At 41.9% G+C, this 18,232-nt stretch overlaps 1 protein-coding gene across 2 annotated transcripts in view; it reads left to right on the top strand.

Annotated features, from left to right (window-relative positions):
* The window catches only part of LOC138965508 (uncharacterized), a 116,526-nt gene that overhangs the window by 44,798 nt on the left and 53,496 nt on the right, over positions 1 to 18,232 (top strand). For both annotated transcript variants that reach the window (XM_070337689.1, XM_070337690.1), the window contains exon 2: positions 15,183 to 15,463. In XM_070337689.1, coding sequence (XP_070193790.1) covers positions 15,183 to 15,463 — 281 coding nt within the window. The remainder of the gene's footprint in view (positions 1 to 15,182; positions 15,464 to 18,232) is intronic.

Here is an 18,232-nt window from a genome sequence, read left to right as displayed (position 1 = left end):
TTTCCAAGCATAAAAGTAAAGCTATATTTAAAATAATTTATCAAATTCAGTCAATTGTGGTATAAGTTGAAAGGTTTCAACAACTTTCAAATGATCATATGTATATTTTGGCAGCAAACAGATCAGTTTGGACATTGCTTCATTTACATGCATTTGATAATGACAATTTTGCACTATTACAATTTTGTTTTAATTTGGATTAAATAATTGCATTAATAATCATACATTTTGGTATCCATTCTTTAGCACTGGGTTTGCATAGCATTTGCTATATGAAAACTTGCCTTTTGGAAAACAATTATGTAGGAAAAATAAAACTTGTTCATGGTAACTGCACAGACATTTTTATAAATGTAGTGGATATTTTTTTATTTTTAGATACATTTGCAGTTGTTATTAAGCTCGCAAATTTTGGCACAAGATAGACAAAAGGATGTTTAATAACTTTGCCTGATAAAATTTTGAAATTTTTGATGTTGGATATTTCCGTTTTGTCCGTCTGAAATCTATGCATTTTTTGAAAAAGTCCCACATATGCAAATCACTCGATAATAGAATAACTACCCAAGCAATCTTCTTTGATATATCCAAAGCATTCGATAGAGTTTGGCACCGGGGCTTATTGCATAAACTCGAAGCCGCTGGAATTAATGGGCCATTATTAAACTGGTTTACAGACTACCTAACAGATCGAAAGCAAGCAGTTGTATTAAAAGGCAGTAAATCAACTTATCTTCCAGTAGTAGCGGGAGTTCCTCAAGGTTCAGTGCTTGGACCCTTGCTCTTCCTAATTTATGTAAACGACATTGTACGTGATATAGAATCTACGATTAAGCTTTTTGCTGACGACACTAGCATGTACTTGTCTTTAGCCAATCACAACATCCGTGCCGAAATTTTAAACTCAGATCTTGAAAAAATTGTAAATTGGGCAGAAACATGGAAGGTAGCATTTAACCATGCAAAAACTGAATTGGTGAACTTTTGTACACAAAGAACCCCTGATATCGCAGATCTAAACTTTGGCAATACCATCCTTGAAAGTTCCCAAAATCACAAACACTTAGGAATAATAATGTAGCCAAGTGCTAAACTGGCTACTAATTCGTTATAATGATTTTATGTCATTCCTGTCTTGTGTAAGTTAAATTTGATATGCTCAGACACCTGGAGGTCGTAAACTCGCTCAGTCGGCTGTGTCCACTAGGGAACGTAATATGTTTTCCTTTTACGTCAAGCCGCCCTCCCAGAGAGACGCCGGGGTACCTTGGGCCCCAGGTGGTCGTTATGCATCATGCCGCCAGCCTGTCTACCCGAGTTGGACTCGGCGTTTTGTCAAGTGGGTGTCATTTCTTTTGACAGGGTAGATCATAGAAGATGCCAGGTGGCTTGGAGGTTTTAGTCTCTTACCCCCCCCCCCCCCCTTTCCTTGTCTTTACTGACCAATGAGAATGGATGTCAGTTTTGTTAGCTAACTCTTGATTGGTGGCTTTTGACGCCACCCATCCCCATTTACATGATAGCATTCGAGATTTTGGAAGAGAACTGAGAACTATCTCGGAGAGAGAGGACGTACTCGTTTTGTACTTTGTTATCATGGAGACATACTGATGTAGATTGCATTGTACTATTGGTGTGGCCTCCCGGTCTTCGGGCTGGGAGCTGGATTGGTGAGGAGAAGAGAAGAATAGAAAATAAAGAGAAATGTGAATCGACAGACATAGTTTTCCAGAGTTTCATGTTGCATCAAGTGACTCGTCGGTCTGTGCCAGTGAACTCTTGTCTATCATTCTCTACATGTGAGTGAAAGTCCATTACGAGAGCAAGTGATGTTCGTTCAGTGCAAGACACTAAAGAGGCACCCACATGGTGTACTCCTGAACTTCGGGGTTTACTTCTACTAGGTGACTACATTCACCCAACTACTACATCAAGAGTCTACAATCAAATATTATCCTCTTCCTTCCACCCCATCACATTTGTAGAAAAGTGTTCGCTGGCATCCCTTTCGTTTTCCTCATGATTACCCCCTCCCCCTACTAAATAACCAAAAAACTGCACGGAGTGTACTCCAGCTGCAACATACAAAGGTAAACTCACTTTTCTTCTTCTAAATTTCCACGTTCCGCTCTTGGCGTCGCTGTCCAGCGTACTGCCTGGGGTTCCGTGGATGGTTTTCCCTTGGGGAACGCTGCGTCAGGGAGAGGGGTTCCACTGTGCATTTCAGTGGGGGTCCAGTATGGGGGAGATGTCCTCCCTCACGGTTCCTCCTCTGCATGTTGCAACTTCTGCCTTACTTGGCTGCCGTCCCAGCTGTTACCGTAGTCCCTGAGGTGTGTAGAGGCCCCGGATAAACACGGCCTAGTACGCTCGTGCTACCAGGCTGTTCGTGGGGGCGAACGAGAGGTGGCTGGGCAGAGAAACACCGAGGTGATCGCCAAGACGCCGGCAAAAGTTCATTCCTCCGGGTGGGCAGCTGGCCTGCACCTGAGACCAACCAGAGCGCCTCCACGGAGGACTGCCGCGCCCTGTCTGTCGCAATCAGAGTCAACTCAAAGGGACTGTCACTACCTGGGCGCTCCAGAATACCCAGCTTGCTTGGGAGTGATTGCGGTGCTAGCCTGCCTCTTCCCTTTCCCCTGTGTTGTTGCCACACATAATGAATTTCGCTTTAAAACTGGAAACCTTACCAATCACCACGCCCTGCCTCAGGGGACACGTACACTCTGTCTGATGAAGGGGGCTCTCAGAAACATAAATGCTAACTAAATATGGAAATCATTCCCACTACCATCCCCATGTCTCAAAGAAACCACTCTGCCTGTGTCATCATCCTGAGAATTTGCGATGGGGGAGGTCCTTGGGACTATACTATTACTATTTGGGGGAAAAGATGTCAGTCCCAGCCCCACTAACTAGACCTAACAGTAATCTACCCTGTCTTTCTCTGACACCTTGTTCACCACCTGTACCTGATCTGCCATGTTTGCCCTATGATCTTCTCATCCTGACAGTTGGGATGATGACAGCTCCCTGCTTAACAGGGGAAATCAGTGCACAGCGGCATAACTTCACACATCTATACCATCGATAAGCGTGTGGTTGGACTTGGAGCAACTTTTTGTCGCCACTCGGAATAATTATGCAGGCGTGTACTCAGGTACCTCTTCCCCGAATTAAGTTTGTAGGGGCACTCTCTTCTTATTCCATCCCATCGACCCTTGCCTCTTAACTCCCCTCCCTGTTAAATAAAAAGGACTGCAGGAAGGGGGGGGGGTATGGTGTCACCCTATCCCCAAATTGGTTCCCCTCCCCGTTTTGATATTAGGAAGACGGCTAGGTCTTTGGGAGAAGGAGTTTTTTTTTAGAGTTCACCCTTGTGTTACTCATGGATATGAACAAATAGTACACGTTAATGACCGGAAGGCAAATTATAAAACACAAGCGATCTCATTAAATAAATCCTGTATTCAATAGCATCCCCCACCGCCATGTGTCTGGGCACATGGACGGGCACAGAAAAGCTGTTATCCCGCCAGCAGGGGTGCGAATAACAGTGCTGTAATAAGTAACCTAGTAACATGTATAGACCAAGTACAAACAATCAACACTCTTGTATTGGGTAAACACCCATCAGGCTAGAATAGTGCCTCCCGCCAGAGCTGTGGTGTCATATTGTGAAATAATGTGGGTTTCGGACAGACTCGAATAACCTAACTGCATTCTATCTGCTATCAAAGCCATGGGATAGACAAAAATAAACCCATGGACGGGCACAGATAAGCTGTTATCCCGCCAGTGATAGTGGGAATCACAGAACAGTAATCACCTAAATTTTGAAAGAAAAATTTGCCGTACACACGCCTCTGTCCCGAGTTTGACCCACAACAGCGGTGTGGTGGTTGTCAGCCTCCCAACAAAAACTATTTTGAAAAAATGGGCTGCCTATTGACTTACAAAAAATCATATCCTATATATATACCTGTCGACCACTAAAGCCATGGGGAAGAAAAAAAAACCCATGGACGGGCACAGAGAAGCTGTTGACCCGCCAGTGTGGCCAGTATATAGTGCAGTTAGTCACTAGTAACAAATTTATAAACACAATGTTCAATGCCTATACCCAGTAACATATAACAGTGCAAAAAAAATATATACGAGTAGTGGTCACCCTAACAGAAATTTGAAAAAATCAAAATGAGATTCCGAAATGATAAAACAGAACCCATATAACTTTGCTCATGTTCTTAATACTGTATACACAAAAGGGGCGTCCTCGTCACAACATTTCAACCTTTACATTATTTAAAAATCATGCATGGTTGTAGTGTCCGGTCGCCATCTTAAATTTTCGCTCTTTGTGTATACTCTATGGGGGCAAAAATATGAACAACAAAAAACCAAAGCACCGCCAAAAGCCGGGGTGACCCGGTGCTGTTGTAGCAGGAACAAAATAGACAAGACGGACACACATGTATGCTGAAACATACGACAAAAACTGACGACCGACACGCCCACCCAGATAGTTATTCGTGTCAGGGACAACCAATGTCCGTTAGGGCATTCCCTCCCGCAGAAACTCAGCAACAAAAATAACACAGCTACACTGACGCCGGCGCAGGTTCGTAATACGAACTTCTGACACCATTGTGGTGAAAGCCGAGCTTTACATGGATAACAATACGGTTGACAGGACGGTATGCACGAAACACATAACACTGAATGTAAACACGCACTGCGGCCGGGGTATACCCAGCCGCCTTGCGCTTGCTACATTAGCTAAACATAACGCTGAGCTCCCCGGGGGAAGCTAAGCTCAATGCCTCTAACCGTTAAAGGCCGAAACACGGACGTCTTCAGTGTTGAAGACGGACGTTGATACGATGTTGTCTGGTCTGTGTCTAAGTCAAATCTGCGTCTCTCACCCGCCACTGCGTGGCTCAACACTTCCGGTACAGGGGGAATCTAATGGAGTCGTCTCCCTTAGCATAACAGGGAAATCGACATTCACCACAACAGTGTCCGTTTATTATCAACTGATTCCGTGGCCGAACGGTTCTCTCGTTCGCCTGATGCGTGATTGAGTCGGGTTCAAATCTCCATCTGTCCGAAACTTTTTTTTTTTACTCTTTGGCATTTGTTTATTTTTGTTTATTTTCTTAATGTGCAAAAGAGTACGTTATAATAGCAAAATTGATTTTAAAAAAATAATTTTAGGCTGGAATGTTTTTTTGTGTAAATCTTTGGTAAACATGATATTAGTTTATTGATAAAGTTTGTTAACTTAAACATGTAAACATTTGATTAAAAAAATTAAATTAATAACCATGAAGAAGGATGCTTCCCGCTTAAAAAAAACAAAGGTGAGAGAGAAAAAAAAACTAAAATGCGGTAGCAGCCACCTGCATGCAACTGAGATTAAAAACAAAAAAATAAAAAATAAATAAAAAGGGTCTCCCCGTGTTTTTATTTCATTCAGTTTGTTTGGGTAGTTGCTATTGACTTTGAAACTGACACGCTGGCTAAAAAGCTGCAACATTGTGTCCTTCCAAGTCAAACTGTCGTTTAACTACCGCCCATTATTCATTTTTACTGCCCAGTAATTATTTATTTTCCCCCGGTATTCATGTGTGTCTAGCGGAAGGTCAGCAGCTACCAGTTGGTTATTTTTAGAATTGAAGATTCCCGATGCTTGCTCTTCTCTGCGCACGCGTTACCGGCGTTTTCGCCGGCGTGTCAGTTTCAAAGTCAATAGCAACAACCCAAACAAACTGAATGAAATAAAAACACGGTGAGATTTTATTTTTATTTTTTTTATAAACCTCAGTTGCATGCAGGTGTACATGGTATAGTACCTAGTAAACGCCCACCCCCCAGTTTCGACCAGTGGACTGGTAGACAAGGAATAATAATAATAATAATAATAATAATAATAATAATAATAATAATAATTGTCAGTAAGTACTGGTGTCACATGACTGATGTGAACCAGTTGATTGGCTAATGGCGATGCGCTAAAACTGTTAGCGCACTCTTGGAGTGCGCTAACTTTTCCACAGAGCGTATTCTTACGCCCTTTACCTAAGCAAGACTGTGCTCTCATCCTCAGAATTAATTACTGACATGTAGCTTATATTCTCCACAATACCAAATGACCATAAATTCCCTACTTCTCAATTAAAGCAGAAGTGGTTTTTTTTCTGACAGATTGCATGTGCCTGTGCCACAGTGCGGCTGCCACTGATCTAAAAATAGAAGCCGCTGGGTTTCATCTAATTCTCGCCGACTTGCATAGATTCTTCTCATCGTGTTAGTGGCATGTAGCTTATCATCCACATTACCAAATGATGAGTTAATATAAAATTCCCACCCGCTAGCAGAAAACACAAGTGTTATTCCGATAACGTACCAGCTAGACCAGTTTGGAAGACTGACTCGATCGACTCTGTCATACGTAGCCGCACTGACTACACTGAAATACGACTGCATCAGTTCAGTAAATGAATGGTTTCCGAATTATTATTTCAAGGCAAGAACAATCGTAATCGAAAACGTGTAGGGTTCAGAACGTTCTTACCATTATAAGACTTATTACCAGCGTGCCTCGTGCGTGCAGACTCAGTCAGTCCAGACTGCATGCAGTGGTTTGATTGCCCTAGCAGACGACATAAACCCCGCTCAGCAAATTAACATGTTGGGCAAATGTGAACGAAAAAACGATGGGGATATAATACGTGTAGGGTTCAGAGCATTCTTACCGTTCATATTTAGTATCAGACTCCCCGATGAATGAAGATACAACACGAAAATATGCCACATTTGTTTTGAAAATGTGCGAACCGTCGAGTCCCGCGGCTTCGAGTCAATTCAAGGGGAGTCACTCCGCACAGTCAATCCGTCGAAGCTCGACTGGAGGTTTCGAATCGCAAATAATGAAGAGCACAGCCCTTTCTCCGAGTTCAAATGAGGTCTCTCTGAAAGATCATCACTGTTCAGATTAACGCTACACTGGAATTTACCTACAGAAATTAAAATGCGTGTGACGAAAGCACGACACACTTGAGACACCCCACACAAAAGTAGATCTTTACTGTACACGACCTGACCACACAGTTATGCCTATTCAAATGCGCGTTGCAAAATGTGCGCTTGGAATCTTCTTTTTTCTATGGCGGTACTGACAATATCGTTATTGAAACAATCCCAGTGCACTAAGGGATTTATAGAGCAAATCTCGAAAATAATTATTGAACTCAGCGCTATGCGCTTCGTTCAATAATGAATTTTCTCGATTTGCTCTATAAATCCCTTAGTGCACTGGGATGTCTCAATAACTTAAATAATAATAATAATAAATGAGCATTTATATAGCGCAACATCATAACTTTACAAGTATGCTCTTTGCGCTTGACACATTTAAAATTAAAACACAGTTATACAAGCATTTACATCTACATTCATAGTCAACAACGACACCATCAAACATACATTACAAAAGATTCTTCCACTAACTAATTAATAAACACATGAATAAAATAGGTAGTAAAAAACAAGGAAATACCAGCTGAATACCCTTACTCAAACAGAACATGTTATCAACAATGCTGAAAACAGTCCTAGATGTTTATATACATTATCACTAAAACAACAAATACACTACATGTAGCCTACTGATGGACTGAGAAAACAAAATCAGGGGTTGTATTTCTTGAAGAGGTGCGTTTTAAGTGCTCGTTTGAATGCTTGGGGTGACTGAGAGTGGCGGATGTGAAAGGGGAGAGAATTCCATTGTGTGGGTGCGCAGAAAGTAAAAGTGCGTTGTCCGTATGTTTTGGTTTTGGTGTGTGGAATGGTAAGGATGCGACGGTCAGAAGAGGCACGGAGTTGTCTTGCTGGAGAATAGACGGTGAGGAGTTCAGAGAAGTAAGCAGGAGACGAGCCAGAAAAGAAGTTAAAGCAGAGGGTGGACAGTTTGTAGTCAATGCGGGCTTGAATAGGTAACCAGTGCAGTGTGTGAAGAAGTGGTGTTGCGTGATCTCGTTTTCGTGCTTTGAGAATGAGGCGTGCTGCCGAGTTTTGGACTTTTTGTAGTTTATGCAGGAGGTACAGGGGACAGCCAGAGAGAAGAGAGTTGCAGTAGTCAAGTTTAGAAAGAACAAAGGCACAGACAAGAGTGTTAGTTGTTTGAGAGGAGAGTGTGTGGCGAATGGTGCTGATCTTACGAAGCTCAAAATAAGCTGCTCTACAGACTAAAGATATATGTTTGTTAAGGGTCATGTCAGATGAAAGGGTGAATCCAAGGTTTCTAGCTGATGGTGAGAAAAGAATGTCGGTATTGCCTATTTGAACAGAAACAGGTTGGGGAGAGGGAAATGTAGTGTTCTTCTTTTTGCACAGTAAGACTTCAGTCTTATCATCATTCAGCTTGAGTTTGTTATCGACCATCCAAGATTTAACATCAGTGATGCATGTCTGAATGGTCTGGATGGCGGAATGTGTCTCTGCAGGGGGACTGGGTTTATACAGCTGGGTGTCATCAGCAAAAGACTGATTTAAAACAGAATGGTTTTGAATCAGTGTGGAGAGGGGCTTAGTGTACATGATGAAAAGGATGGGACCGAGTACTGAACCTTGAGGAACGCCGAAAGAAAGTGGGGCTGGAGCAGACATCTGGCCATCGACAAGCACAGCCTGAGTCCTGCCAATGAGATAGGACTCAAGCCATGCTAGCGGTGGACCGGATATGCCGTACAGAGTCTGAAGTCTATGGAGAAGCGTGACATGGTCAATCGTGTCGAACGCTGCAGAAAGGTCAAGTAGGGTAAGCACTGACACATCACCACCATCCAGAGCAGACAGAATGTCACTGATTACTTTAAGTAGGGCTGTTTCAGTACAGTGAGAAGGGCGATAAGCAGACTGAGATTATTCAGTCTGCTGTTATTGTTGTTTTTCAATTGTTTCCTTTCCTCAGACATGCTTCGGGGATTGGACAGAAAAAGGTTTCTGGAGTGGCTAAAGAATCGCAATACATTTTTGACTGGGAGGAAAAAGAAGAAACGAAAGCTTCATCTTTGGTTTGAACATAAGTTTATTTCAACAAATGTTACAATCATGACATGTATACAAAAGACACAGGTAACAGCAACAAGCTAGAAGCTTATAGTGGTGTTCCTGCATGGATATTGTAACGTAAGGCGGTAACGGCTGAACAAATTGGAAATCCAAAGCATCATCATTATAATCATCCTCATCTCATTAATCATCCAAAATTATAATAACACAATAAACGTTGCATAATCATTATAGAGAAACTGACAATAAGAGGAAGGAAGGAGGGGAAGAAAATGAATAAAAAGAAGAGGGATGGGTAGGAGTTGTGCAGAAATTAAAGTTGTCCGGCTTGTGGAGCATTGATTCTGGTTTGCCCAAAGCGGCCTGAACGTTCAATGAACGAGTGTACTCTGGAAAAAATGTTCCTGTTCAAATCTAGAGAATACTGTCTGTCTCCATTTAGAAGGTGGGGGAGGTGAATACTGTGGTTAGGGAGGGTATGTATGGTTTCTTGACGTGCTTCGCGATAATTTGGACAATCTAATAGGAAGTGTGTTACGGTTTCGGACGGAAACCCGCAGTCACAAGATGCATCTGTAGCAACGTGTCGTCTCACTAGATCGTTATTAAGATCACTTATATATAGCCTGAGCTTACAGTGAATTGTTTGTGATATGCGATCTCCAGAATACCAATAACACGGCGGATTTAAATCGTTTTTGACAAAAAGTGCTTGAGGGACTTACTAAGTTTTATGTAGTCTGGTAAAGAATTCCAGAGTTGTGTTGTAGATGGGAGAAATGAGTTTTTGTAAACGATGGAACTTTCCTATCTAAAGGTCTGCGCTGGCGATATGTATTATTAGTTGATATTAATGGTGGCAATATCGCAAGTAAGTAGTTTGGCACCTTACGGTCAATTTTTGACGTTTACGCCTCTCTTAAAGTGAAATAAAGCCTGACTCGTCGTACAGTTGTTGATGGCTTGTACCGCGGGCTGCTCCAACAATGGTCTTCATCTTCAAAGCTTCATCTTTGGCGGGAAGTGATGTCTGAAGAGGTTGATTTTGTGTGTTAGTGTTAGTTTGTGTGTGTGTGTGTGTGTGTGTGTGTGTGTGTGTGTGTGTGTGTGTGTGTGTGTGTGTGTGTGAGAGAGAGAGAGAGAGAGAGAGAGAGAGAGAGAGGAGGGGGAGTTTTGTGCAATAACGCATCCTTTGAACACTTCTATGACAAATGACCAAAATATCGTTTTTCTAGCTAAGGACCCGCTCCTGCCAAGGGTCCTAGTTAACGCCCACCCCCCACTTTTGGGCAAAACTGGTACATAGGGTGGGTGGGCGTATACAAGGTAGTTAACGGTAATATCATGTTAACCATCAATTTTAAAAAAAACCTCATTCTCGCCTAAAATTAATTTTTTAAATCAAATTTGATATTACAACGTACTCTTTTGCACACGAAGAAAATAAACAAAAACAAACAAATGACAAAGAGTAAAAAAAAGAAAAAAAAGTAAGGCGATTCGAACTCGACTCAATCGCGCATCAGGCGAATTCGATAACCGTTCGGCTACGGAATCAGACACCAATCTCTCGCCACTGTAATGCATTAAACAAGACGCACGCACGCTTTCGCAACACGCCGTTGTGATCGAGCATCGGTTGAAATCTTTCGCGAGCAGAAGCTCGTATTTGACCGCAATGCATCGGTGCTTAAATGACACCAATGTGTGTCCATGAGGGACATAAATCTACGAACAATATTTGAACAAGATTTATTCAAACTTGACGGTTTTAATGGACAGTGTTGGTGAAGTTACTGACAGGTAGCGACTTTACAGGAGGGGGGTGGGTCCTCTAACTTTACAGCTCGGAGACAACCCGGTAAGGACTTACCGGTGTTTCATAAATAACACTTAGCAGTTGGCGGACTTATTGAGTTTTACAGGCCAGTATATGAGTTGCAGCTTTTTCAAGAATAAATCTTGTTCAAATATTGTTTGTAGAGAGGAGCAAGCATGAGGAATCTCCTATTCTAAAAATAACCAATTCTGGTAGCTGCCGACCTTCCGCCAGACACACATTAATACCGGGGGAAAATAAATAATTACTGGGCAGTAAAAATAAATACCGGGCGGTAGTTAAACGACAGTTTGACTTTAAAGGACACAATATTGCAGCTTTTTCAAGAATACGAGCCCTGGCTAAAAATAGCCGCAGGTCTGAGTCTCCACCGTGTAACCTGTCTGAAAGAAGGTCGCTGGACGCAGGCGAGAGTCTGGTAGTCTGCACTGCAACAAAGCGCCTTGCTAAGCTGCTGTCAGCGCGTCGCGTGCATGCATGGTGCTCTTGCTCTCTGCACGCACGCCTGCACAGAAAGCTTTGTTAATTAGCAGCGCCGATGGCCCCCAAGCGTTTGCTGGCCGCAATAAGTGCGCCCCGTACCGATTTGTACATCGAGTAGCTGCCCTGTTGAGACAAATGTACGCCGTCGGCCGCAAACAAGCCTCTTTTCACCTCCTGAAATTGAAACTTGTCATGGCAACATCGTAACGTAATGCAAGTCAGCACTGTGTTCCACCAGCCTGGCGTTAATATCTTGAGCCCAGGCGTGATAGCGTTGCTTTATTGTGGCCGATAAGCCCCGCGATCCTCTGTAATCGGCGGTTGGCATGAAGCGAGGCAGAATGCCGCAAACCACAACTTTTTTTTTAACTTTGTAAACTCCATGACGGAGGCAAGCAAATGCCAGCATCGTCAAGGCAAACTCATCAGCATCCATAGTTTCTGAAAACCTGAAATCATTTCCCCCAAGTTGCAAGATCACTACATCAGGTCCAGTGCGAAAAATCTTTTGTAGGTAGTTGGATCCGGCGCCATCTTTCCCCACCAATTGCTGGAGGCGTAAGCCTCCCCTGCCGACAATGTTAACATACATTTGGCTATCAAGTTTGAAATCGGGACGCATGCGAGGATCGCATCCCGACTCAATGCATTCCCGCAACGTCTGCAAATGGAATGACCAAAACCCAATGCTTGTAACATCGTAAAAAACCGACACGGAAATAAAAATGTTCACCAAATACAAAAACTTGACCTTTCAGCTTGCTGGAATCTTGCGTTGTGACGCTAGTCTCTGGTGACGCTAAGCTAAGCTCTGTGCGGGGCACTGTCCGCCGCATCGGTCAGTTCCAGCGGTCCGCTACGAGCCAATCAAAGAAAGGCGCATGCAATCACACACACTCCCCAGCGAGATAGTTCTTTTTAAATAGAGTCGGGAAATTTAAGTTTAATCATAATTTTCATATATTTGATTTTCAGAGCTGGTTTTTAATCCAAATATGACATATTTATATGTTTTTGGAATCAGAAAATATGGAAGAATAAGGTGAAATTATGTCTGGATCGTTTTATACAAAAATTATCTTAATTACAATTTTTGATGACCAAACTCATTGCGGTCAAATACGAGATTCTGCTCGCGAAAGATTTCAACCGATGCTCGATTATAACGGTGTGTTGCGAAAGCGTGCTAGCGTCTTGTTACAGTGGCGAGAATTTGTTGTCTGATTCCGTAGCCGAACGGTTATCGAATTCGCCTGGGGTGCGTTGCATAGGCAGAGCGCCACAGAACGTTTGCGAACGTTTTCTAGGCAACGCATAGTTTTGTTGTGGCGCTCGCGAGCGTTAGCAAGCGCTCGGTACGAATACCATTGTCTGGGGTCACTGAAGCGTAACAATGGCGACCGCTCGCCGAGAATGGTCTAGGCAACGGGTGTTTGCGGGGAGCATTCTGTAACGTACCTGAGAGGTGGCACGCCAGAAACTATTGCACTGTACTGAGATTGCCGGTTGACTCTTTTATATTTGAACGTTTGCATCATGTATTTCTGAATTTGACATTATCGAAGAAATATTATTTATTAACAGAAAGTCAAGTACAAAGTGTCAGACTCAAAATATATGATGCAAACGTTCAAAGATAAGAGTGCCGCCCCTGTGTTTGTGTGTGATTTACAACCCAAACCAATCTCGATTTGTTCAAAGTCAAAAGCAAAGTCACGTATGAAAAGACGTGTGCCAAAATAACATCGACCCCAAACACACGCAGTTCGGTTTAGATCCAGTCATAGCTGCACCCACATTGAACCGAACGTGAGCCATCGCACACACAGAGTAGGACAGGCGTAGAAGGGAGAATGAGTGGAGAAAGAGGTGTGCGTGGAGCTGAGACAGGATTACACGTTTCTATTATTTTTGTTTCTCCGGAGAAAGGCACCAGCCAATCAGCGCTTTTGGGGTGTCCTTCCGTTTCATTCTCTTATCATCATTCAGCTTAAGTTTGTTATCGATCATCCAAGATGTAACATCAGTGATGCATGTCTGAATGGTCTGGATGGCGGAATGTGTCTCTGCAGGGGGACTGGGTTTATACAGTTGGGTGTAATCAGCAAAAGACTGATTTAAGACAGAATGGTTTTGAATCAGTGTGGAGAGGGGCGTAGTGTACATGATGAAAAGGATGGGACCGAGTACTGAACCTTGAGGAACGCCGAAAGAAAGTGGGGCTGGAGCAGACATCTGGCCATCGACAAGCACAGCCTGAGTCCTGCCAATGAGATAGGACTCGAGCCATGCCAGCGGTGGACCGGAGATGCCGTACAGAGTCTGAAGTCTATGGAGAAGCGTGACATGATCAATCGTGTCGAACGCTGCAGAAAGGTCAAGTAGGGTAAGCACTGACACATCACCACCATCCAGAGCAGACAGAATGTCACTGATTACTTTAAGTAGGGCTGTCTCAGTACAATGAGAAGGGCGATAAGCGGACTGAGAGTGCGAGATCAAATCATGGGTGTTCAAATATGACAACAGCTGCTTCAAAACTACCTTTTCAAAAACTTTGGACAAGAATGATAAATTAGATACAGGACGATAGTTTTTCAAAATATTGACATCAAGACTAGGTTTTTTGAGAAGTGGTTTGACAAGTGCAGTTTTGAACAATGATGGAAAAACACCAGATAACAGGCTATCATTGACAATTTGAGTAAGAGTTGGCAACAACACATCAAGATTCTCAAAAAGCAGTGGTGTGGGTATGGCATCAAGTGCAATGGGTTGAGAAGCTGTTCTGTTTCGGTACTACTTTTGCGACTGAAAAGTTTCGAACGTTCTATACGTACGAAGTATACATCTCTGGAGCAAACAATACAAACATACCGCAATTAAATTAACAACTACAGGCCTGAACACATGAATCTCCATATAAAATCCATGAGTTCGGTTGTTTTCTGAATCTAGATCTGCCGTGCACAAACGTTCGTCACAAGCAAATTACCAAGGCAAGTAACTCATACTTTGTCTAGCGACAAGAGTAGTTCCCCTTCTTTTCACTCAGTTTCTTCGACAACACTGACTGCAATCCGACGGTCAGTTTTCAACAATATTTCATTTTATAAACAGATCACACGCAACCAAATGCACACATCTCATCAATTTAAACAACATAAAGCGGTTTCATACACTATTTTCCCCAGAAAACTGAACTTCATACAGTAATTAACGTTGGAACACGGGTGCAAAAGTTCGTCTGCTAGTCCCATTTGACGAAAGGACATTATCCTAAGCGATACTAAAACATAAACAGAACACACAATAATCTGCCTTTACCGCCACAGCAGAATAACAGCATATCTGTGTACTTGAATTTAGTCCAAAACAGGGAAACTGACAAGAAGTGTTAACAGAATGGAATGATTTGCACGGAACTATACAACCGCGCATTAATCGATCGCCTGCGCAGGTTGACTGGTTGAGTGATTCGGATTCGATCACACTTTCGCACAAAAACTCCTGTTTTCTTTGAATAACTGAAGAAAGGAGGAATAAAGAGGTTACACACCTCGTCTCAGTGATTATTAAAGATAATGGTCTCATGATCCGCCAATGTAACCTCTACTTACAAGGCGAGTCGTAAGATGGGGCACAGTAACAGGACTAATGAATACAACATGCGAAAGACAAGGTCTTACAAGGTGAGTCGTAAATTGTGGGGTCTTAACAGGAGGGGTCCGCTGTATTTTGCTATGTTAAACATGTTCACCATCAAAACAGTGTTTCGTTGCAGGTTAGGGGGATTCTGTGTGCAACAGCTTTCGTTGGTGTTTGTCTGGTCTTCCTCCACACCAACATCTTGACAATCGTGCCCTCCAGCAACCACGATAATGTCAAGACAGAGAATCGTGTGAAGACTTCAGTCCCAGGACCTGTGAATTCTACTCTGCCTGGGATACGTGTAGCACACGAGCGAGTAGATATAAGTGAAAAGTTGCCGCCAAGAAGTAATGCTTCCGTTGACAATGCCGGCGAATCTAGACAGAAACGGCGCACAATTCTGTATGCTTGCAGGTAGGTTATGAACCTCTCTCTCTGTCTCTCTGTCTCTCTGTCTCTCTGTCTCTCTCTCTCTCCCTCCCTCCCTCCCTTCCTCACTCCCTCACCTCCTCTCTCTCTCTCTCTCTCTCTCTCTCTCTCTCTCTCTCTCTCTCTCTCTCTCTCTCTCTCTCTCTCTCTCTCTCTCTCTCTCTCTCTCTCTCTCTCAGTCGTCTTTCTATCTTTATCTCAAAAGGTTTTTTCAACGCCACAATATTTCTTCAATTTTGTATTCGGAATAAGAGTCTCATCCAACTAAAGGTCAAGCCAAACAATCACAGCCGTGTCACAGGTGACAGTTACGAAATATTCTACAACGCACAGAACGTAGTTGTGTTCTTGAGTTTAGGTATAACATTGAAGCGTTATCATGTAGACATTTACATTTTATTAAAAAGGTAAGACTTGATCAAAACAAATGTTTGCCTATTAATCATGTTTATGTCGTGCCGAATTCACGTAATTGCCGAATTCGCGAAATCGACAACATTTTAGCCCATTTCACGTAATCGGCAAAACGCTGCCCATTACGCGAAATCGGCAACGTTTTGCCGAAAACGCGCAAAGGCTTGTAAAATGTGCCGATTTTGCGAAATCGGCAGCCCGTTTTGGGCTTTATAGTTCTCAAATGCCTGGGATATCATCACACTTAGACAGCTAGATACTCGAATGGATACATGTTGCAATAATCGATAAGTTATGGCAAGTTATGTCAAAAAGTGTAGTTTTTGTGCATTACCGGAGTTATGCTCGACACAGACCAACATTATTATTATTATTATTATTATTATTATTATTATTATTATTATTATTATTATTATTATTATTATTATTATTATTGTTGAATTGTTTCTTGTATTGTTTTTGCTCTCCCTCACCCCTCAACTCCCTTTTCTGTACATAGTCTGATTTCTTTTTGTTTTAGTTCCTTTTATTTGGTGTTGAATGAAATGTGTTTTTATTGTGTTTTTTAATTTTCCATGTACCCTCACGGGGTTTTATTGGAATAAATAAAACTTGAAACTTGAAACTTGACCATGAAAAAACAAAATAGGGAGGTCAAGTAATGTTAATGTAATGTTCTGGTGACAAAAAAAGTAACAGACTGGCTGTCATTTTTGCGAAATTGACACATTTTAGGAGCCTTTACGCATTTTCGGCAAAACGCTCCCGATTACGCGAAATGGGCAAAAATGTTGCCTATTCCGCGAATTCGGCAATTCCGAGTTGTTCTAACCACTGGTTCAAACTAAAAACATTTCAATGTTTGAAAGACCAATATGTACAGATGTGGTTTTCCGATTTAAATTCCAGTGAGATGTTTTATAATTATCGGCTTTACAAACAGACATTTATGTTCGAAAATTATTTAAGAGTACTCCCACACAATTTGAGAATAATATTTTTGCGCTTTAGAACGCTAAACCACAAGCTGCCAATTCAGACAGGAAGATTTATAAATATAATACCGAAGGAAAGAGTGTGTACAAAAGGCAATAATGGCGATATTGGTGACGAATTCCACTATGTGTTTAACTGCAGCTTCTTTAACGAATTAAGAAAAAAATGTATCCCACTCAAATATCACAAAAATCCAAATGTAATAACAGTTCAACTTTTATTTTCAACAACAAATAAAAAAAATATTGTTAAATTTAATTCACTTGATAAAAGGTATTTCAAAAGAATTTTAAACAGGTGTTGAAAGGGGAGGAAAAAAATAATGATATAGACAGCTGATTGCAGGGTTCTTTATTCCCACGTAATGTTACGTAGGAATGAACGAGAAGGATTATTTTGGAGATTTGATTTCCACATTGTAAAACAAGTTATTTTATATTTTATTTTTTTCAACGGAACTAGTTTATGTGTATATGACCACCAGGCATTACACGTAATGCCTAAAATTTGACTCTCAAAATTACGCTTATTGTCTGAATTGCTTCAGGCAATACACATTACCTCTTGGATGACGGTGAGAACATTTTTTAAAGACAAAGTGTTGACATTTCATGGTGTGAATATAGTAACTGACATTCAATCAAGTGAGCTTTGAAATGAATGTACATTTTATTTTGCGATTATGAGTGATGGTTCGCAATGCAAAATAATATATTTCTGACATAGTGTTTACCACAGTTTGAATTTCACGTAAGTGTGAGTGCATGTCACAATGGAAAGCCTAGGTCCAATATTTCCAGTCGAGTTTTCACCAGTTGCTTATTCGTCACCATGGAGGATAATGAAAAAGACCAAATGTCACACGCTTTCAATCTTTGCCACTACTAAAGCAAACGTGTGCAAGATTGTATGTTATCCTACATAGGGCTTACGTGAGAGAGACAAATCACACGTGTGTATATCATGTAAATGAGGTCATGTCAAGCAAGTCTGGCAGGGACCTGTTTTTCCACTGCTCATGGTGCCTAAGTCACCGAGACAAACGTCATTACAAAATTTGCGCTCGCTAATTACCCTCCATGAATCTTCAGAACTAACACGTCACGCCACACTTTCAGAGTGACGTTTCTTTGCTTTGACGTAATAAATTGCACGAGGCTTTAGAAGAGATCGAAGTTCCAAAACAAGCGTCTTCAATTTAGCTGCCTCGACTGCAGGACATTTTCAGTAAAATACACGTAAGTACAGTATGTAGGATAAACAGAATACTACATGGCTTGCTGTGTCGTACCAGATTTACACTCGTTGCTTTTTCAAATAGTAAACAGCTCGCTTTCGCTCGCA

The sequence above is a fragment of the Littorina saxatilis genome, linkage group LG4, assembly GCF_037325665.1.
Source record: "Littorina saxatilis isolate snail1 linkage group LG4, US_GU_Lsax_2.0, whole genome shotgun sequence".
Classification (NCBI taxonomy): domain Eukaryota; kingdom Metazoa; phylum Mollusca; class Gastropoda; order Littorinimorpha; family Littorinidae; genus Littorina; species Littorina saxatilis.
The sequence above is the reverse complement of the archived record's forward strand: the minus strand, read 5'-3'. Positions and strand labels throughout refer to the sequence as shown.